The following is a 23,572-nucleotide window of genomic DNA, read 5'->3' as shown; positions in this document are numbered from 1 at the left end:
AGTCAAAAAATAAAGCAGCTCCTTCTGTTGCTGTTTACCCCACAAACACAGAAAGGCAGTGCAGTGAACTGGTTTAACAAGAGGGTTTGGGATCAAGAATGATTTGGTGAGATCATTTACAGTACTGTGATTTGGGACAAGACATTAACTCTCTCTGTGCCTCAGTTTCTGTAAAATGGTGGGGAAATGTTTGTTATGAGATGTGAGTTACTGAACCCATGTAGCGCCGTCAGTGCTGAGCCTGGAACACGTGTGCGATACTTGGCGCCCCTTCCTGCCTGTGCATGGGGTATTCCGTTCCAGGTACTGTGTGTTCATGAATGTACAAGACATGTCCTTTTCCTCACCATATGCGTCAATGAGGAGCCAAGTTCACTGTAGGTGTGTCCATTATTTAAGGAAATTAAAACTAAAATTTAATATGCTTCCTCCTTCTGGCTTTCTCAAACTGACCCCCAATCCTGAAATACATTCCATTATATTTAAATATCTAATAGCCACTCTTTAAACAGCAAATGGTTTCTAAGATATCTTTAAAAAAAAAAAAAAAAAAAAGATAATGTGAAAGTTCTAGTTGAGAACTTGTGCCCAATCCATGTACCCTCCTATGAGCATAGCTTCCAAAAATTCCTTTTATGGTTGGTGAGTCATTGCTTTGTACTCAATGCTTTCAATTTCATTTTACTTGAAGTCTATAACAGAGCTTGCTTTACTGCTGACTGTCAGCACTCTAAAAGAAGTCAGGAGCGCTCCATGACTTTGGGTGGGTGAGATAAAAGGCTAACCACCTCGCGAGAGACAGAGAAGTCGCAGAACTGAGAAGAAAACAGGTAAGACCTCTCTGCTTTGTCCTCAGAGCAGCTCTCGCTCCAGGGCTGAAGGAGCTCTCCTTGGGGAAAGGAGCCCATGTTACAACTGGTGCGGGGTGGGAAGGGATTTATAAAGGTCAGCTAGTTTTCTAAAAAATGACCAGCATCAAGGTCGGCTGCAGCTGAGCGTGCCGTGCGCCATGAGGTCAGATGGAGCCCTGCTGTCTGCCCTGTGTCATCACCGTGCTGGTGTGGGATTAAGCACCTAGGACGTGGGGCTTAACCTAAGAGCTTGAAATGCATGAGGACTGTCTTCTTCTTTGCTGGTGCTGTGTGAGCTGACTGGGAACATGATTAAATTACTGCTGTCTTTGATGGAACTCGCTCAATACTGATCTGCCTGCAGCTAAGGAACTGAAGGGGGCTATAAATAAGTTATTTTCATGAGAAGGAAAGAATAGTAAATGAGAAGCAGGAAAACAACACTCACATTGCTAAAGACAAAGAAAAAACCCTGAAACCAAAGTGAAAGGTGTAGATTCATGAAGAGACCGCACTCCTCAATCGTGTATTTGAACTTCATTTCAAAGAACTGCTTTTAGAAATAGTGCGGGTTCACTAGGTCCAGCTTCTTGGTGCCAACTCACTCCCTACCCATTAGGCACTGAATTCAGCCCCCACTGCTTTGCTAAAAAGTTTCCTCCTTAAAGAATCCACGGTGGGGCAGCACTAAAGGCACCATCTTTGTTTCCTTTGTCCCTTCTGTGCTGTCAAGGAGTTTTGATCCTGCCTTCTGGAAACTCTTCCCCTCAACTCCTTGGCTAGGTGCCTGCTTCCTCATCACCCACTTGTCTGACAGCTTTCTCTCTTCTTTTCAGCTCCCTGCCACCTCTCCCCTCCGCGACCCTCTCCCCTACCCCTCTTTCTCCTTTTCCTGCTTCTCCTTCTCCTCTACCAAAAGGGAAAAAAAGAAGAAACAGAAAACTTGGAAGTGTATGGCTGGAAAAATAGGTATGTCCTCTGAGCAACTTTCTCTCTTGCTCTCCTGATCTGCCTCCTGATCTTCTAATCTTTATTCCGTTGTCTTTTGTTCCATTACACCACACACACATATATGCACAAACATGAGTTTTAGCAACGTGCAGTGATTAGAATTGTGCAGTTTACCCCCCCTCAGCTGGAGGCTGATTTATTGGGAAGCTAATCAAGTCTAAGTGTCAGCACCCCTGCTCACACAAGCCCACACCAAGGCTTCGAAAGGGTCCCTAGCCTCGTGATTCACAAGGTCATACATTTTTATAAAATTTGCAATAGTAAGTGATATTGGTTCCACTTCCAAGATAGCAGTGTGAGAAGTTTTGGACTCTCATTCCAGCAAAAATAAGCATTAACTTGTAGGTGGGGGGTGGGGACACATTCAAAATCTCTGGAAATTGTTCAAAGACGTACATCAAATGATGGAACATTTATTCATGAAAGTCTTTATTGCTAGTAAGGGTTAGTGAATAAACACGACTGAATTTCTCACACATAGGTAGGATGTACAACAAATTCCTCTAAATCCAATTTTACTTTCCACTTAATGTCTACTATAAAATTTTTAATGAGAATCCTAAAGGAAAGTTTTCCATGATAAACTAAATGAAAGATTTTGTTCATAAATCACTGTGGTATCAATATTTTTAATGGACTAGTTTGATAATACTTCTGTAACTTTCTAAAATGATACAGATCTTTCCTCCTTCTATCTCAGGATTGACCCAAACTTTTGGCCATGTTGGGGAATTTTATGACCTTCCTTCTGAATGCAAAGTAACCTGGTGGAAGTTCTTGATCCGTTTAGACTAAAAATTCTAATTCATCCCATCTCTTTGCTTGCAGACAAGGGAACATGGCTTCAGCGATCCACATGCCAGAACCCTTGTGCCTCATTGAGAACACTAATGGACGACTGGTGGCTAATCCGAAAGCTCTGACCATCCTGTCTGCCATCACGCAGCCAGTGGTGGTGGTGGCCATCGTGGGCCTCTACCGCACAGGCAAATCCTACCTGATGAACAAGCTGGCTGGGAAGAGCAAGGGTAAGTGAGGACACCAGCAGAGTCTCCCTGAGTCCCTTCTGTCCACCCACACTCCAAGCATTCAGGACGGTGATAGGAAGAGAGGAAGTTAGAGATGGGGAGGAATATTGAAAGCTCACTTTCAAATCACAGGTATGCTCATTTCTTCACTATGATCTGAAAGAATCAGCTCATGCCTCTTTGCATTTTGCATTTTGTCTTTTTTCTATCCTTTTTTTTAACTGTTGTAAGATATGCATAACATAAATTGACCACTGTAACCATTTTTAAGTTCTGTGGCATTGAGTAAATTCACACTGTTGTGCAAACATCACCACCATCCATCTCCATGAGTTTCCCTGAACAGAAACTCTGTACCCCAATAAACAATAACTCCAGCCCTTGACAACATCTTTCTACATGCTGTCTATAAATCTGACTGCCCTCGGAGTCTCATGTAAGAGGACTCATACATTATATTCCCTTTTGTGATGGCTTATCTCACTTAGCATCATATCTTCAAGGTTCATCAATGTTGTAGCATGTGTCAAATTCTCTTCCTTTTTAAGGCTGAATAATTGTATGTGCATATCAATTTGTTTATCCATTTATCTGTGAATGGACATCTTGGTTACTTCCACCTTTTGGCTCTTATGAATAACATTGCTAAGAACATGGGGTTACAAGTATCTGTTCAAGTCCCTGCTTTCATGTACTTTGGGTATATACCAAGAAGTGGAATTGTTGGATCATATGGTAATTCTATGTTTAATTTTTTAAGAAATCACCATAACTTTTCCCCAGAAACATTACCATTTACTTTCCCACCAGAAATGCACAAGGGTTCTAATCTCTATATCCTTATCAACACTTGGTATTTTCTGATTTTTTTGGCCTTCCTAATGGGTCTGAAGTATCTCACTGTGGTTTTCTAAATTAATAATTTTCCAATATTATCAAATATTCATTCAGTTTTACATTTTCCAATTTTCATATACATGTCAGTTAACTTTCAGGATTCACATAAGATCTACAATACATGTTTGGCTGCTCTGTCTTTTTTTTTTAAGTACAGTTGATTCACAATATTGTGTTATTTTCAGGTATACAGCAAAGTGATTCAGTTATATATTTTAATCAGCTTATTTTCCATTATATGTTATTATAAGATATTGTGGCTTTGATTTGTACTTCCCTAATGACTAGTGATGCTGAGTGTCTTTTCATGTGTTTATTAGTCTTTTGAATAATTTCTTTGGAGAATTGCTTATTTAGGTCCTTTGCTCATTTTTAATTTGTTTGTTTTTTTAATTTGCTTTTTTGTTTTTTGTAGGAATTCTTTATATATTCTGGATATCGATCCCTTAACACATTGATGACTAGCAAATATTTTTTTCCCATTTGTTACCTATTTAACTGTGTTGATGGTGTCCTTTAATACACAAAAGTTTTAGTTTTGATGAAGGACAACTTGTCTATTTTTATTGTTGCTTATGCTTTTGGTGTCATATCTAAGAAATCATTGCCAAATCCGATATTGTGAAGCATTTCACGTATGTTTCCTTTTAGTTTTATAGTTTTGCTGATACATTCTAGGCCTTTGATCCATTTTGGTTAATTTTTGCAGAAGGAAAGCTTTCTGTCTTTCACCATTGAGTCTAATGTTGCATACAGCACCTTTCTTGTGTTGAGTTAGTTTCCTTCTATTTCTAGTGTGTTGATTGATATCTTAACTTCCCTGCTTCTTTGATTGTAAGTAAGATAAATACTGGTTGTGGTTTCAGTTCTCTGTCCTAAACTTGATTTTATTAATTTTATCTCAAATTCCAGAACCTCCTGATATTACAATTCCACCTCTTTTCTCCCCACGCCCCCTCTCAGGCTTCTCCCTGGGCTCCACGGTGCAGTCTCACACCAAGGGCATCTGGATGTGGTGTGTGCCTCACCCCCAGAAGCCAAACCGCACTCTAGTTCTGCTTGACACTGAGGGCCTGGGGGATGTGGAGAAGGTAAGCATTGAGGATTCAGTTTTGGAATAAGCCCCCCATCTCTGAATAGTCTCTACAAGATTTAATTTTTCTTTAAATAAGAGCTTGCACTCAATCATGTTTTTTTTTTTCATTTCTGTGTATGTGCCATGAGACCAATCTTAACAACTATGGGTCAGGAAAATATTCATTAGGCAGAACCCTAGAAGCAGAGCATAGTGGTCAGTAGAGAGTATTCTAATTATTAATGATAGGCTGGTTATAGGCTACGCCAGTGAACTCAGATGCATAAAGGTAGCACAAACAAAATCAGCATAAGGACTCTTATCCTGCAAAGAACTTTAGTTAAGGGATCAGGTTCTATCCCACATCCCTGGCTTTAAATTTAAACTCTGTCAATAACGCAGTGACCATCACAAGTTATTTGACCTCTTTTAAGCTCAGCTTTCTGATCTGTAAAACACATATAACAAGTCTACATTTGCCTCATAGTATTATTTTCAATATTGCATAAGGTAAGTAGTGGGAAGTGTTAGGTGCATAATAATTGCTGAATGATTGATCCAAGTATTATTATTCTTATATTAAGACAATTTTCTGTAAAAATGAAGAGAAAAATTTAAATTTAAATACTTAAGGTCTTACACAGTCTAACAACATTGAGTATTTGTTTTGCAATTATCTATCAATCATCTTAAGAGGGTCTATTCAGAATTAGTGTAAACGAAAAATCCCAATCAGAAAACTATTCAAAGTTCAAGCCCTGGGGGAGGATGTGGCTCAAGTGGTAGAGCGCATGCCTGGCATGCACAAGGCCCTGGGTTCAGTCCCCAGTACCTCCTCTAAAAATAAATAAATAGATGAAATGAAGTTCAAGTCCTCCTGACAATCATTTTTGCTTAGATTTGGTTTCCTTTTATAGGTCATTAGTCTGAATATATAAATTAAAAAACCTCTAATTAAAGGAACATTCTTTTACTCCTGCTGATCTGGAAAGTGCCATGACAATGAAATATAATCTTGGCCCAAATGTGTTCTGATTCCCAGGGTGACAACCAGAATGACTCCTGGATCTTTGCCCTAGCAATATTGCTAAGCAGCACATTTGTATACAATAGTAAGGGAACCATTAACCAGCAGGCCATGGACCAACTACAGTATCCTTTTTGGGGTCCAGAACAGCATCACATTCAGAGGGGAGGCCTGTATTTAAAAAAGATAGCTGCCTAACTGTGAATCCTGGAGAATCAGACCCAAAAAGAGAAACATAAAAAATAATTCAAGGGCAGGGAAAAAAGTCCTATGTACCCACTGAAGGATTGATACTTGGGTTAAGAACAAAGGTGGTAAGCCTAGCATTGCTCCCCAGGTGAAGAGCCCCCTCCAGATGTCCCTGGCAGCAAACTGGCAGTGCCAAAATAGCATGGGCCCTTTGGAGCATGTCAAGGCTTTTTAAAAAGTTGAAGTATAGTTGACTTACAACATTGATAGTTCCAGGTGTACAGCAACGATAGTCAGGTGTATATGTGGTTGTTTTCATATTATTTTCCATTGGGGGTGATTGCAGGACGTTGAATGTGGTTTCCTGTGTTTTACAGTAAATCCTTGTTGCCTGTCTACTTTATGTAGAGTAGTTTGTGTCCATTAAAAAAAGAAAGGACAAATGCAAAACGACAGTTTTGTATATGTGGAACTACCGTAGGAGAGGCGACACTCTTCTTTTATGCCAGTTTTCCTGAATTTGCTGCTCAGCTATGTGACAGAGCTGACAGATAGAATCAGGGCAAAATCCTCCCCTGAGGAGGACGGGGTTGAGGATTCAGCTGACTTTGTGAGCTTCTTTCCAGACTTTGTGTGGACGCTGAGGGATTTCTCCCTAGACTTGGAAACAGATGGGCAGTGTATCACACCAGACGAGTACCTGGAGAATTCACTCAAGCTGAAGAAAGGTAAAGGGGACTGAGAACTGGTAAATGAGGTCAGCACCCAAAACTATCATTCTTTAGTTTTCTATCCAGTTTTCTTGTATTTATGTTTTCTATTTCTTCTCGGGGGCCATTACTTAACCTGAGAGTTCGTTTAATACCTGAACTAATACATTTGATTTTGAACTATTTTCTCTTGTTCTAAGAAAGAGTTGCTTTTTCTTTTACCTTTCCCTGTGCTGTGCCTAGATTGATATGATCTTCTTAGGGCTTGTGATGCTGTAATTAGCCAGAGTATGGAGTAGAATGGTCATGTATTTGAAGAAATTAAATAAAAGCATGAACAGTGCATTAGTCCAGGGGTTGGCAGACTACGGCCCACAGTCAAATGATGGCCAATCCAGCCGGCCAGCTGTCTTTGTAAATAGGGTTTTACTGGAAAACAGCTATGCCCCTTCACTTATAGATTATCTAAGGCCGCATTCCTGCTGTGATGGCAGATAGAGTACTTTGAAAAAAGACCATCTGGCTTGCAAATGCCTAAAATATTCAGAAAAAGTGTGTAAGCCCCTATATTAGGCAAATTCTCTTTTATCTTCCTCCAGGTACCAGTGAAAAATATAAAATGTTTAATCTGCCTCGACTCTGTATCCGGAAGTTCTTCCCAAACAAGAAATGCTTTATCTTTGATCGACCCACTCAGAGGAAGCAGCTTAGCCGGCTTGAAGAACTGCGTGATGATGAGCTGGACTCTGAATTCGTGCACCAAGCTGCGCTCTTCTGCGCCTACATCTTTAGCAATTCCAAAACTAAGACTCTGTCAGGAGGCATCAAGGTCAACGGACCACGTGAGTCCTCTTCCCAGTCTTCCCTCTCGCTGTTAAGACTAAAGGACAGTGTATAACATCCCCTTAGTTTTCAGCTTTGAAAAATGCAAACCTACTGCTATCAGCATATTAAGTTCTAGATGGCACCAACATTTCTAATAGACCTTATCACTCAGATTTCTTAGGTGAGAAAAGATAGGAAAGGCCAAAGGGAAAAAGCTCTAAGAGCTTAGTGTCCTAGACGCTGGACCTGCCCTGTCCAGTATGGCTGTCACTAGACAGGTGTGGCTATTGAAATTTAAATCTAAGTTAAAATGAAAGAAGTTTAAGCATAATGATCACACAGCTGTATCTCAAGGGCTCATCTCTACAAGTGGCTAGTGTCTACCTTACTGGATAGCACATACAGAGCACTTCCATCATCCCAGAAAGCTCTGCTGGTTAATGCTTTGCTACAAAAAGCAAGGAGGACTCCTTTAGAATTGTTCCCCACATATTCATCCAGGGTTTCCCATGGACTTACCACGGCTGATGATACAGACTTCAATGAGAGAGGTATGGTTTCTGTCCTAACAGTGCTTGGGAGTAAGGTGAATGCAATCAGTAAACACAGGCCTATGCTATCTACAACAGAGGTTCTCAGTCTTCCATGTGCATACATACCGCCTGAGGATCTTGTCAAAGAGGACGGTCTAATTCAGTTGAACTGGGGCAGAGGCTGAGAGTCTGCATTTTTAGCAAGTTTCCAGGTGATGCTGAGGACATGGATGCTGTTAAGGCAAACGGTTGGTAATAGACATGGTCAGGATCACACAGAATAGAATCTTTACTCATCCCACCTACAATAAACGTCATCATTTGTTCCTTATTCGTAGGTCTGGAGACCCTGGTGCTGACCTATGTCAGTGCCATCAGCAGTGGGGATCTTCCCTGCATGGAGAATGCAGTCCTGGCCTTGGCTGAGATCGAGAACTCGGCCGCAGTGCAAAAGGCAATTGCCCACTATGACCAGCAGATGGATCAGAAGGTGCAGCTGCCCACGGAAACCCTCCAGGAGCTCCTGGACCTGCACAGGGCCTGTGAGAGAGAGGCCATCACAGTCTTCATGAAGAACTCTTTTAAGGATGTGGACCAAGTGTTCCAGAAAAAATTAGCGGTATATTTGCTCTTCTGATTTATGAGAGGCAGGAGTTCCTTCAAAGATGTAGACCATTTATTTCAAAAGAAATTAGCAGTCATTTTTTTCTCAAGTTTATACAGATTAGGCTCTTGGAAAGCAAAGTACTACTAGAAAATGAAATGGGTGCTTATTTTGGCAAAAGCAATTTTACCCAGACTTTTAAATGGTGACAACCACTATTTGTTATTTAAAAAGAGGAACCAGTTTTATTATGGTAGACTTAATTATGATGGACTGAAAATTTCTTTCTTTCATGAGTAATCTAATCTTCACTCTAATTTAATTACATGCATATAAGTAACCATCAGAGCTTCTGATCCAATTACATGCTCATTGTTATCAGGCTGACATGATATTGTAGACAAAAGCAAAGAAAACTGTAGTCTCACTTATCTTGAGCAGGCTTATGTTGAGCCCCATTTATTTCACATTTAATCACTGGTCCAATTCATAACGCGTAAGTTTATCCCCAAAGGCGTAGGGTAAAGCTAGTAATCTCTGCTCTGAACTCCACTTCCAAGCAGAAAGGGACTTGTAGAAAGTCAGGATCAGGAGGAAGGATACGGCCCGGCTGAGTGCCTGCAAGTTTCTCTAGGGGTCACAGAGCTTTTTCTGGCGGTGGGGAGGAGCCTTTCCAGAAATTCTGAGGTCAAGCTAACATCTTTTCCCTACTTTGCTTACTTCCTATTTTTACATTAAAGGCCCAGCTAAACAAAAAGCGAGATGACTTTTGTAAACAGAATCTTAAAGAATCATCAGACCGTTGCAAAGCATTACTTAAGGATATTTTCACTCCTCTAGAAGAAGGTGTAAAACAGGGGGTTTATTCTAAACCAGGAGGGTATCGTCTTTTCATGGAGAAGATACAGGAGCTGAAGAAACAGTATGACCAGGAGCCCAGGAAGGGAATACAGGTAACCGGGATTGGTTCTGGGAAGCTGCTGACACGCCTCCTTGAAACACCAATGGGACTAAGCGTACTGCACATGGATGCGCACGTACAGGGCTGACAGCATTCCTGCTCTAATTCAGTAACCACGGACAGGGAGCCTGTTATACCAGATGCAGCCTATATGCTCACCCGAGAGAGTGCACTCAATTCACAATCAAGTTAGAAACTGGATTATCAGATTAATCAGCAGGTATTTCTTGTAGACCACTATTACAGCTGGATCTTTATGTCACAAGAGACAGAAACCCAATGATAGTTGCTTCAGCAAAAATGGTAATTCATCAGTTCAGCTATCAACCTGCTTGAAGGATCGATGTAGCCAAGATTTCAAATAATGTCATCGCATATCTCACTGTCTGTTGCTCCACTTAAGCCCACACTTCCCTCTCTCCCATTCTCCTCCTCACCCTCTTTCTTCTGATCCACTTTGTCCACGGTGGCTTCACTCTCCAGCGTGCTCACCCCATTGGGACCACAGCACCCACAGCCCCAAAATTAGAGTCCTCGGTCAAAAAGAACAGAGCATCTCTGTGTCTATCTCAGTCCGTGATAAAGGATTCTGCTCAGTAGGGGGCCAAGCCTGGCCAGCCTGGAGCTCGTGCTCACCCCGGTGACTGAGAATCTTGACCACCGGGCACACCAGGGCCAAGAGGAGCAACTCTTAGAGGGAAAGATGGTGGGCAAGTAAGTGCTCACAGCCATTTCCTACTATTTACTCCATTTTCTCTGGGTCCTAGGCTGAAGAGGTTCTTCAGGAATACTTGAAGTCCAAGGAGTCTGTGACTGACGCAATTCTTCAGACAGACCAGACTCTCTCAGAGAAGGAAAAGTTGATTGAAGGTGAGGAGCGAATCAAGAGACCAGATAGCCCCAGAAGCCCATAAACTTCAAATAACTGGATGAACCTACAATCCTTGAACTATAGTGGGATGACATAAGATGCCTCTTACTTGCTGAAGTCATTTCCGCGCCGGGTGTACGCAGTCAGTAGCAACAATGCCAGATCAGTGCACACGGAAGAAAGAAGCAATATGGTCACCCACATACATGTTTCTTTCTCCCTTTCCTCCTGACAGTGGAACGTGCGAAAGCAGAAGCAGCACAGGCTGCAACAAAAATGCTGGAGGAAATGCAAATAAAGAATCAGCAGATGATGGAACAAAAAGAAAAGAGTCATCAGGAACACGTGAGGCAGCTGACGGAGAAGATGGAGAACGACAGGGCGCAGCTGCAGGAAAGAGCAAGAGAGAACCCTCTCTCTTAAACTTGAGGTAATTAACTGCATCGCCGCAAGGTTCTTCTTACTCTGTCTTCTCTCCCCTCTCCCTGATCACAAATTTGCCGTGGCAGTGAGGACACGAACCCCAGAAGAAGGACCTCGCTTGCTCACCTGTACTTTTTAATCCCCATCTGCCTACCCAACTGGCCCCTGCCAACGTCTGGTTATTCAAAGGTTTTGTGTTTTTGTTTTTGTTTTGTTTTGTTTTGCAGTTATGTCACACCCAGTCCGTTCTCAGTATATCCTTCGATCAGTGGTAGCTATTACCTGCTACACATTATAAAAAACGCCTCATCTCTGATCTTGCTTAATAGTATATGAAGCAAAAACTGCCATGTCTCTGTTACCCAGGAGATGAAACAGAGGTTCAGAAAATATTAAACAACTTTTATAGGGTCACACAGCTTGGATGAGATGTCTGAACTATCTGCACCACTTAAGAGGAATCTTTTTAACTTTTTTTTCTGTCACACCTAGTATGACTTTCAGCTCTAAGAGAACCTTTATAAGCAGAGGGGCTCCTTAACTCTCACACCTGTGTGTCAGTGTGTTACTCCTACGTGTTTTCTAGGTCCTGCTCCTAGTACGTGTTGAGCTGGGAATTATGTGCAGAAATCCACTATAGTCTTTATGGGGCCCTGATTCCCTTACCTTGCCTGTATTTTGCTGTCCCTGCCACCAAGTTGTGGAAGCTTAGATCAAATTCCCTGATCTAAGATTCAAAGACTTTATCAGATTTTAAAAATTATTTATTTCTCTATGTGTGTATGTGTGTGTATAAAATAGTCTAAATCCATAAACAGGATTTGAAGCTAAATATATCATTAAGATTGCACAAAAAGGTGGTACATGGGAGAAAAATTAGGGCTGGTAATTTAGGTTTATCAACATATTGAGAAACATAAGACAAAAATCTTTCTTAACTAAATGAAGGAGACTCAGGAAAAGTGATCACAGAGCTAGAAGGCCCAAGAGATTGTATAATGAAAAGTACAGTAGAGAAACTTTCAAGAAGAAATCAAATATTTTTTAAATCCATGAATGTGGACACTAGATAGAAGTTAAGACACTTACTTAACACTACACTTTATTCAGTCTCCATTTGTACCTTTTTAGGAACAGGCCCGACTACTAAAAGAAGGATTCCAAAATGAGAACAAACGACTTCAGGATGAAATACAGAAGCTCCGGAAGAAGAAGGAACAAGCGGGAAAATGTGTCCTAAGTTAAAGAACTGAAGAATAGCAGTCTCCTGGTCACTCTTAGCCAAGGCATTCCTCAAGCAGTTTAGAATCTAGAAAAAGTGTCACCACACTTGATAATAATTAGGTCTTATATTTTTTAACACGAAAATTTCCGAAGTCATGCAGTAATAGGTGAAATCACGTCTATCTTCCTCACAGTATTGTAAACCGTGTAACGTGGATGCATCTCACCTCTTGCCAGCCCTGGAGGTATCATAAGCTGGTACCACTCAGGAGCTTCTTCTTCTAGATGACCAGGTAAAGTCTCAGGTAAAAATCTTGGGACATAGTTGAGCATGAGTTTGGCCAAGTGCACAACAGGTTCCCATATCAGGGACAACCGTTCTAGCTTCTTAGTGAAGGCAATATATAGTGCACCATTGTTTCCGGACTGCTCAGTCTGTGGGTGATGGTGTCATTCCTGGGCACTGGGAATAGTCAGTGCTCACTAGTGGATTCCACGCTAAAGCAAATCACCTAATATAGAGCTCTCGAATCGCTACAGAATTTCCATAGGAAGATGGAAGAAACCATTGGCATGAGTAGGAGTTAGGTCATAAATAAAGGTGCTGGAGAAGCAACTTTCCCTTCTTACTCAGTTCACCCAGATTACAGTTTTAATGGGGCTCTTTAGAACTTTAGGTAAGTGACACTGGACTAAACATAGTAACAGGAAGGCGATTATGCATTGTGTGTTCCCAGCAATTTACAGTTTGCAAAGATGAACTTTAAATGGTGACAGATACCGTGTTAGGAAACTGAGCTAACTGAATTATGAGATTGTTTGTAACCCTGAAGTTTAGGCTGTCTTTTCCCAGTTCTTCAAAGTCGTACTTGAAAGCCTGCTTATCTTCCCCCAAGAGAATATGGGTTCTTTTTTGACATTTTTGACCAGTAAAACAACACTCTCGGTATTACCTGGTATATATGGACTTTCTCACAATTGTTAAAACTCCTAAGTGGTTGCTGCTTCTTAAGGAGATTAAGAATTGTTTTCAAGCTGGAAATAAATTATGCTTCACTGAGCTTTATGTTTCTGATTTTTTATGTTTTCCACCAGAAAATAAGGTTTTAGTCTATATAGCCGTAAGGTTTGGCTAACTTTACGGTAAAAGACTGGATGGTAACTCTTCATGGCCTCTGTGAGCCATGCAGTTTCTGGCCCAACTAGTCAACTCTGCCACAAAGCAACCACAGACGATACGTAAATGGATGGGCATGGCTGTCTTCCAATAAAACATTGTTTTCAGAAACAGGTGGCACTCACAAGCCATAGTTTGCAGACACTTGCTTTATGGAAACATTAGTCAAAGTTCTATGCATCTGCCTTACGTTGCTTGCATTTGTAAGGAACATATGCATTAGATTGTCTATGTTAGCATCCTGAAAATATCATGCAGTGTTTCAAAATATTACATGAGGAGGGAAAAGCAGGGAAGCAGCTGATGCCACTAAATCGACATTAATAAACCTGCTTTTTCTGATTGCTTGGGACCTTTTATTCCATTGAATCCCCTTCCTTCCCATCGGGATGGAGAATGCCTGCTTCCACAGCTGGGCAAGTGTTGCTAAGCAGTGTTTCTTTACTTGTACTGCAATTTCACAGGGGACCAGGTGAGACCCACAGCCTGTTAGATGGAACATTGATGTAGATATGCCTTGAATTTTCCAAGCTGCCCTGCAACAAAGGCATAAACCAAATACATTTTCATTAGTTGAAGAAACTTCATGATAGAAAAGAATAACTCTGTCCTCAAGAGCAAATAGAGTTTCTTTATTAACCATTTGAAAATAAGAAAATTGAAACTAAATGAAACGAGGCAACTTCCTTCTTAGGTTGGTAGCGTGGGTCCATACTAGATCCCAAACCCTCTGATTTCTGGTTCGGTGCTTTCTCTATATCATCTCCAGAAACAAAATACAGCTCTCTCCCCGGGAAGGCATACTGCTTTCACCAACGGTCCTCAGTCTAGCTGTACATTAAAGTACGTTTATTACAGGATCCGACAATATGCTGCCTGCAAGAGACTCACCTCTGCTTTAAGAACACCCACAGGCTAAAAGTGAAAAGATGAATAAAGATATACCACACAAATGGTAACCAAAAGAGAATAGGGGTAGCTGTATACATATCAGACAAAATAGACTTGAATTCAAAACAATCACAAAGGCAAAAAAAGGTCATTATATAATGACAAAGAGATCCATTCATCAAAAGGACATAATACTTGTAAATATATATGCACTCAACATTAGAGTACCTAAATATATAAGGCAAGTATTAACACATCAGATCTGAGAAATAGACAGCAATACAGTAATACTAGGGGCCTTCAATACTCCACTTTTAACAATGAATAGATGGTCCAGACAGAAAATCAATAAGGAAACAGCAGACTTGAATAACACTACAGATCAAATGGACCTAACAGACTTCTATAACATTCCACTCAACAGCAACAGAAAACATCTTCTTAAGTGCACACAGAACATTCTCCAAGAGAGGTATATATTAAGTCATATAACAAGTTTTAACAAATTTAATATGGAAATGACATCATGCATCTTTTTCTGACCACAGCAGCAGTACAGTTAACAGCATATGCATAGGTTTACTTTTGGCCTCTTATTTCCATCATCTGTATGTCTATATGCCAGCACTACCCTGTAGCTTTGTTACATATTTTGAGATTTGGAAGTGTAATGCTCCAACTCCAACTTTGCTTTCCTTTCTTAAGATTGCTTTGTCTATTCTGGGTCTTTTATAGTTTCATACGAATTTTAGAATAATTTTTCCTATTTCTCTAAAAAAATGCTCTTTGGGATTTTGATGGGGACAGCATTGAATCTGCAGATTGGGTAACACAAACATTTTAAACAACATTGTCTTCCAATCCATGGGATTGGACATGGAATGTCTTTCCCCTTATTTGCACCTCAAATTTCTTACATCAATGTATTATACTTTTCACTGTACACATTTTTTACCTCCTTGGTTAAGTTTACTCCTAAAATTTTTATTCCTCTTTGATGATATTGTAAATGGGATTGTTTTCTTAATTTTCTTCTCAGATTGTTCATTGTTAGTATATAGACATGAAACTGATTTTTGTAGGTTGATTTTTGTATCCTGTAACTCTGTTGACTTTTCTGCTAGTTCTAACAGTTTTTATGGAGTTTAGGTTTTCTACAAATAGGATCGTGTCATCTGTAAACAGAGATAATTTTATTCTTCCTTTCTGACTTAGATTTCTCTTATTTCTTGTTCTTGCCTAATTGCTCTAGCTAGGACTCCATTACTATGTTGACCAGAAGTGATGAGAATGGGTAACCTTGTCTTATTTCTGATCTTAGAGAAAAAGATTTCAGCTTTTCATCCTTGAGTATGATGTTCACTGTAGGCTTGTCATTTTTGACCTGTATTACTTTCAGGAACCTTTATTTTTATACTTAATTTATTGAGTGTTTTATCATAAAAGAATGTTGAATTTTGTCAAATGCTTATATGTGCATATATTGAGATAATCATATCATTTTTATCCTTCATTCTGTTAATGTAGTGTATCATATTTACTGATCTGTGTATGGAGAACCATCCTTGCATTCCAGGTATAAACCAATATTTGACAAAGGTCCCAACAATATACAATGGAGAAAGGATAGTTTCTTCAACAAATGGTGCTGGGAAAACTACAATTCAATTGATTTTTAAAACACTGTCATTGTGTCCTGCAGCCTCAGTATGCAGATTTATTAAGATGTTCTGAATACAAGATTATTTTATGTTGTTGGGTGATGAAAAATATAGTATTGGAAAAACTGGATATCCATATGCAGAAAATAAAACCAGACCCCCACATACAAAAATAAACTCAAAATATATTAAGGGATTCAACATAAGATGTGAAAATGTAAAACTCTTAGAAGAAAATGGAGCAAAAGCTTTTTGACATTAGTCTTGGCATTGGTTACTTGGATATAACACCAAAAATACAGGCAGCAAAAGCAAAAATAGACAAGTGAGACTACATCAAATTAGGAAGCTTGTGTACAACAGAAGAAACAATCATCACTGGTAGAGTGTGTGCCTAGCATGCACAAAGTCCTGGGTTCAATCCCCAGTACAAACATTTAAACAAACAAACAAGCAAACCTGATTACATCTTCCTGCCAAAAATACACAAAAAACAAAAAACAATCAACAGAATGAAAAGGCAACCTGTAGAACGTGAGAAAATATTTGCAAGCCATATATCTGATAAAGGGTTAATTTCCAATATATAAGTAATTCCTACAACTCAAGAGCAAAAAAACAAATCACTTGATTAAAACTACAAAAAGGATGTGAACAGACATTTCTCTAAAGATTATATACAAATGGTCACCAAGTATGTGAAAAGACGTTCAACATCAGTAATAATCAGGAAATGAAACTCAAGGCTACAATGAGCTATCACTTCACACCTATTAGACGGTTATTATTTTTTAAAAGCCTGAAAAGATTATGCATGTTGGCAAGGATGTAAAGAAATTGTAACTCTTATACACTATTAGTAGGAATATAAAATGGTGCAACAGCTATGGAAATAGTGTGGGCATTCCTCAAAAAAAATTAACAATAGAACTTCCATATGACCCAACAATCCCACTTCCAGGTACATATGCAAAAAAAGATTGAAATCAGGATCTTAAAGAGGTATCTGCATTCCTAGGTTTGTTGTAGCATTATTTACAGCAGCCAAGATATGGAAACACCCTAAGTGCCCATCAACAGATTAACAGACAAAGAAAATGTGATCTATACACACCAAGAAATATTATTCAGCCTTAAACAAGAAGGAAATTTTGCCATTTGCAACACGGATAAACCTGGAGGACATGATCTAAGTTTCAGTTGTGCTGCATGAGTAAGTTCCTGAGATCTGTGCAACATAACGCCTATAGTTTAAAAATATGGTATTGTGCACTTTGAAATGTGTTAAGAGAGTAGAAATCATTTTTGGTGTACTCACCACACACCAAAGGAAGGGGAGGACTTGGAAGGTGTAGGATATGTCTATTGCTTTGATTGTGGTGATGGTATCATGAGTGTTTGCATGTGTCCAAGCTCATCAAACTGTACACATTAAATGTATGCAGTTCTTTGTATGTCCATTATACCCCAATAAAGCCACTTAAAAAAATCTGGAAAACAATTCTTTAGATCCAGACAGTCTTTCCTGACTGGTGAATTTTACCAAGCATTTAAAAAGAAATAACACCCATTCAAAATGGAAGAGGAATGGTTTCCCAGCTCACTCTACAAGCGTAGCACTATTGTGATACCACAATCAGACAGAAACAGCACAGAAAAAGCAAACTACGGACTATTATCCTATGAAAATGTATGCAAAAATCCTCAACAAAACACTAGCAAGTCAAATCCAGCAATATATAAAGCACCTCAGTGAAGTGGGGTTTATTCTGTGAATCCAAGAGTAGTTCAAAAATCAATTAATGTAATTCACCATACTAACAGTCTGAAGAAAAAAAAAACTTAATTATATAAATAGATGTAGATAAATCTTGACAAAATATAACAGCTATCTTGATAAAACTCCCAGCAAACTAGGAGCAAAAGTGAACTTCTAGCTAATAAAAAGCAGCTACAAACAAAACCTATAGCTAACATTATATTTAATGATGAAAAACTGAATGCTTGGCTCCTATTTCAGGAACAAAGCAAGGATGTCTGTTCTCACCACTCCTGTTTGACATTATACTGAAAGTCTTAAGCAACACGACAAGAAAAGGAAATAAAAGGCACATAGATCGTAAAGGATAAAATAAAATATCCTTTTTATCATATAGCATGATCATACATACAGAAACTCCTAGGGAGTCTACCTCTTAGAACAAATAAGTGAGTTTAACAAGGTTGTGACACACAAGATCAACACACAAAAATCAATCTTCAACTGCATTTCTATATACAAGCAATGAACAGGAGACCAAAATTTGAAAAGCAGTACCATTTACCATAGCTACCCCAAAATTGAAATACTTAAGATATAAATCTAACAAAACATGGACAGGATCTCTATGTTGAAAACCATTCTAAGACCAAGAGATTATAAGATATATCCATGAATCTCCTTAGATTCCATCGTAGTTTCTACAATGATGCTTCCCCTCACTGTAGAGTAGAAAGTTTAATACCCATTTTCTAGAGTTAACCCTGACAAAAGCATGTGCTCAACATTGGTTAAATTCCACTGAGCAATAAAAATACATCCATTGTTGTGTTGGGCTTTTATCCAAATAGAAAGAGGCAAAAATAAGGGCTGGAACTCAGAACCCAAATAATTTGCCTATCATATACAAACACACATATCTCTTTCCATCTGCCGAGAGTTCCTTGACAGAGAGGCAGTCATAAAACACAAGACAGGCAAACTCACCCAGTTTTTATTACACAGATTTTTTTTTACAACCTAACTCCAGAACAACTCCCCTAGAAAGTCAGATGAGGCTACCTGGAAGACAACAATTGTTCACGCTAAAGGGATTCATTCATTCAAAATACATTTGTTGAGTACCTACCAGGTACTCTGCCAAGGACTGGGAAACACAGGCGAAGTCCCTCTCTTCAGAAGCTAACAATCTAGTGGTCAATACAGAAATTAGACAAATAAATACATAAAATTAAATGCCCAGGAAGTAGAGGATTTCTATGATTTAGGAAGGAGCTGATCTTATCCCCCTATACCAAGATTATCTCAGATGACGCCTCCATATGTCTTAACTATGTTTTGCCCTATCAATTAGCAAATTAAAAAAAAAAATCCAAATTGGGAGAGAGAGATAGGAAGAGAGACAAACTAAGGAAGCAAAAGGTGGATTACCTAACCCTAAAACATAACTTTACCAGTGTTAATCATCTGAGTGGATTGGTAAGTGAAAGAAATGGAGAAGGCAATGAGCTCCATCTAGCGGCCATCATTTAAATTTTTCTTCACAGTAATTTATCACTACCAGATATGGCCTGGGTCGGTTTGTTCATTGCCTCTCTCCCTCAGCAGAACATCAGATCCTGAGGGGCAGAAATGTTGTCTTTTTTTATCATGGAATCAGCAGAATCTATAAAGGTGTCAGGCACATAGTAAATCCTCCATACAATAAATATTTATCACACTGTTTATCATCCCAACTGCATCCCTGACGCTTTTCCCTGAAAGTTTACCATGTGATTATTAAATGTCATGTTGCATGTTTCTGGAATTTTATAGCTATTTATAGTCTTGTACCATTTAGAAAGGCATCTTCTCCCTCCTTCTCTCCACAAAGTATTTCATCATTATTCCTTCTTTACAGACCTAAAGTATCTGGTGCTGATTTATGTTCCTGCCACTGCTCTGGAGATCTACCTGGTATGAAGCCTGCGGTAATGACTTTGGACCAGCAGCAGTGCCAAACGGACACTGCACACTAAGACAATTTGGCAAGCAAAGGGAAGTTGCCATAGACATCTTCCAGGAGCTGAGAACCTGCCTAAAATCCCTAAGAGACAGGCTTCTGAAAGCTTAAAAGCTCCATCATAAATGTGAGCTAGGAATTCCAGAGGCAAAGTCAGATTGAAAAAGGAAACACAACACCTTGCTGAGAAGAGCAATTTCTACCAGGTTCTAACGCACTGATACTTAGTGGTATAGCAGCTTTGTCTAACACCATTTAGCCAGAAGCCACAGACCTATTTCTTGTCTTGAAGGGCCCCGTACTAGTCAAAGTTTCCACAAGGACAATTTTTATTGCTATATCTTACATGTAGCCTTCATGTTCTGAATGGATTTTTTCCTACCAAACTGATTTGTAAAGTCAAAATTCATTTTCTCCTTTTAAAAATTGTTCCAAGACACTGAAAACTTTCTCATCTTGAGTAATCAATGGTAATAGTTCAACTGCTACAAATCTAGCCAAATGTGTATGTGAAAAGATAGGCAGACAGAGAGATAAATAGCTACTCAGCTACCCTGGGCAACGTTTCTGTGGGCAAATGTACAATTTCTATTATTGTCTTTGAAATACTTAAACTAATGTTTGTACAGCTATTATAATCTGGCTGGAAAGCATTAATACATACACAAACTCAAAATATTGCACCAAAATATTGCATTTAAAATAGCTACATGAGGCTGAAAACTAAACATAACTCTTTTTTGACAAATATAATTGTTTACAATATGATGATTCCATAAATGTATATGTATACATTGTAGAATGATTACCAAGATCAAGAAAATTAACACATCCATTACCTCAAAGTTAACAGTTAATTCTTTTCTCTCTCTCTCTCTCTCTCTCTCTCTCTCTCTCTCTGTGTGTGTGTGTGTATGTGTGGAAAATGCTTAAGATCTACTTTCAAGAACGTAACCCTTGACAGCAGGAAAGTAAGATGGAAGAGACTTCGGAACTTACAAACCTGGGCTTAGCTGTCTGTTTTCCTGGAGCAGGTCCTGCTTGGTACTGCTTGAGAATTATGAGTGAAGAAAGAACATAATTCTGCCTGCCTGACTCTCAGTACTTACAAGTACTAGAAAGCCTCTTGAGAAGCATTTCCAGATAAAAAGACATTGCTAATATCTTCCACTTTGATCTCCTCTCGGTCACTCTGTTGTCACCTGGAAGGCCACGTAAAAGTGAAGTGAGATGCCTCTGGTAAGCAAACTAGAGGCGGCGGCGGTAAACCATCACAGCCGTACTATGATTGCATTTCCAAAAACCTATGTAAAAGAACTAAACAAAATTGAGGCTGACTTCTTTCTCACGCAAATTTAGTAGGTCTAGGGCTAAGGTGGTAGCTGCATGCCATCAGGGCTCAGGCACCTTCTCTCCCATCCTACTGCGCTACCATCTTCAACTTGAAGATTCCACCTGGTGGTTCGAGAGGGCTGCAGCCAACGTGTTCGCACTTGAATGGTAAGGAAACCACAAACCATGGGAGCAATAAGGGCACAGGATCTCTTTGAGACATTTCCTGGAAGCAGCATATATAGCTGCCACTCAGATCCCATTGGCCAGAACTTAGTCATCTGGTCCACCCAGCAAAAACAGAGGCTGGAAATGCAGTCTTTATACCAAACACCCATACACTCTGCTGAAATTTGGGGGTTCTGTTGCTAAAGAAGAGACTACTAAATACTGGGGCACAACCAGCAGCCCCATCCTAAAGATTCTTTCTCCTTTTTTTCTTAAGGAACAATTGCATAGTACTTAGAACTGGGCACAATTCTAAGGTTTTTGAAGCCTACTAAGTCTTTTAATGCTCAAAATAGCATTATAAGTAACATTCTATTATCCACATTTCACAGATAAGGAATTGGAAGCACAGAGAAATGAAGTACCTTGCCCAAGGTTGCACAGCTGGAAAACCGCAGAACTGAGATTTGAACCAGGCAGTTTGCTGTACCTGCCTTCTGTCTTCTGTATTTCAGAGTATTTCTAGTCCTCTCTGTGCAGCAATGGAAAAGGCTTTATCTACATAAGGGAGATAACGTCTTTTTATTCAGAAAACAAATGGGAACGAGGTATAAGAAAAGTATACGCATCAGCCATTCATTCCAGGGCGTTACTTGGATTTCTCTTCTGAACACCAACATGAGTATAAATGACATAAGATTTCACACATGAACAAAGTATCTGAATGCCCAGCATTTGGTCCTTCAGTCATTTAATGAACCAATAACGACAAGAGATGGCAAATCAAACACATCTATATTCTCTCTCTACCTAAGCCCCACTGAAATAACAGTGGGGAGGTTCCTTTAAGCTACAACCCCATGAGAGCAAAAACAAGGGGAAAGACAGTGAATCTAAAATAAGATTCTAGACATTAGAAAGCAAACAGGCAGGTAGAAATCAACAGCAGATTCAAATAAGCTGAATCCTAGACCAGTCACAAAGACGGCCAAAAAGGCAATTAGATTTTACCACCAAAGAAACCCCAAAGGTTCAAGACAAGACACAAGAGGCTCATATAAAGGCCTTTCTAAGAAACCGCTGGATCCCAGATCCCCACCCCAGGTTTGCACACCCCACCAATTGGTCCCCCTTCACCTCAGCAAGAGATTGGCAATTTATACTCTGAAGAGGGTAATCAGAGAGTGTCTGAATTAGGAGAGACCAAGTGGAGGTGATGGTGGATGGTTAAGAGTGAATCTGCGATCCTCAGCCCTCTTTCCCTCCCTTGCTGCACCCTAGCCCAGTCAGCATCAGCTGTCCCTCTGACAACCTCCTAACAGACCTTCCTGCTTCTACTCTTGCCCACCTACAGGGCTCTTCTCCAAAGCAAACAGGGAACATTTTTAAAAATGTGATTAAGATTACATTATTCCTCTGCCTAAGATTTCCAGCAGCTCTTTCAGAATAAAATCTTAAAGATTTTATTCCTGGATCACTGTGCTGTAGACACACTGGTCTCTCTCTTGTTCCTTGCATGCCAAGTTTGTTTCCAAACCAGGGCCTTTTCAACTGCCATTTTCCTTTCCAGAATCATTTTTTGCAAGGTTGCCTCTTCATCATTCGATTCTGGGTTCAAATGTTACCTCTTCAAAAAAAAAAAGCCTTTCCTGCTATCCTACTGAAACTGTCTGTGGTCTCCACCCCTCATTGCTTCTTTCAGAGCACCTATCACCATCTGAGGTCATTGTATATAAATATACTGGTCTATTGCCCGTTTCTTCCTCTTTCAGGTTTGAGACACACACTTTCTGAGCCTCATTTTCCCCAGAAGCCTCCGCACCTATGTTCTCTACTCGAGTAATTTCTAAATATGAGAAAAAGAAAAGCAGTACCTGGCATCAGGAAGTCAGCTGACATTCACCCTTTAAGGCGTCAGTGTTGTTAGGAACTAGCCGCGCTGTTCCCCTGCAAAATACAACAATCGGACAGAACACCAACATCAGTCACTCTCTGATTATGATGAAGTGAGACAACAGAGAGTATCACGTAATAATCTTGTCTAAACACAGATGAAAAACAAGGTCTTTGCAAACTAAACACCAAACTTCCTCCTCTCCTAGCTAGGAAAGCTGTTACTTTTTTATCAATTACAAAATCAGTCTGGCAATGTCCCTCCATACTTCTACATGAGATGTGTTATGTTATGATACCCAATCTAATAATTACCCCCACTTCCTGAGAGCATCCAGAACAGCGTGAATCTCCCTTTCCTTGAACTCGCCCCCAAAATCGCCTCATACAAGCCCAAATCCTGTAAGTCTCTTCTAACACGCTGTTCTTTGAAAGGACCCGCGGTTCCCCGAGGAGTGTG

At 39.7% G+C, this 23,572-nt stretch overlaps 1 protein-coding gene and 1 long non-coding RNA gene across 2 annotated transcripts; one reads left to right on the top strand and one right to left on the bottom strand.

Annotated features, from left to right (window-relative positions):
* The first annotated feature begins 697 nt into the window (after nt 1-697).
* LOC102520597 (guanylate-binding protein 1) lies at nt 698-13,290 on the top strand. Its single transcript, XM_032494741.1, is given in 12 exon segments — nt 698-830; nt 2,691-2,890; nt 4,751-4,878; nt 5,905-6,014; nt 6,610-6,806; nt 7,388-7,630; nt 8,485-8,765; nt 9,491-9,703; nt 10,479-10,581; nt 10,818-10,978; nt 10,980-11,012; nt 12,137-13,290. Coding segments are annotated over 11 exon segments (1,773 nt in total). The 5' UTR covers nt 698-830; nt 2,691-2,700; the 3' UTR covers nt 12,251-13,290.
* LOC116668137 lies at nt 7,532-23,187 on the bottom strand. Its single transcript, XR_004325210.1, has 3 exons — nt 23,094-23,187; nt 8,273-8,379; nt 7,532-7,668 (listed from the first exon to the last, which is right to left on the bottom strand). It is a non-coding gene; the product is annotated as an uncharacterized LOC116668137 (long non-coding RNA).
* Nucleotides 23,188-23,572: the final 385 nt, after the last annotated feature.

Source organism: Camelus ferus, chromosome 13 (genome assembly GCF_009834535.1).
Source record: "Camelus ferus isolate YT-003-E chromosome 13, BCGSAC_Cfer_1.0, whole genome shotgun sequence".
In the NCBI taxonomy this organism is placed as follows: domain Eukaryota; kingdom Metazoa; phylum Chordata; class Mammalia; order Artiodactyla; family Camelidae; genus Camelus; species Camelus ferus.
The sequence above is the reverse complement of the archived record's forward strand: the minus strand, read 5'-3'. Positions and strand labels throughout refer to the sequence as shown.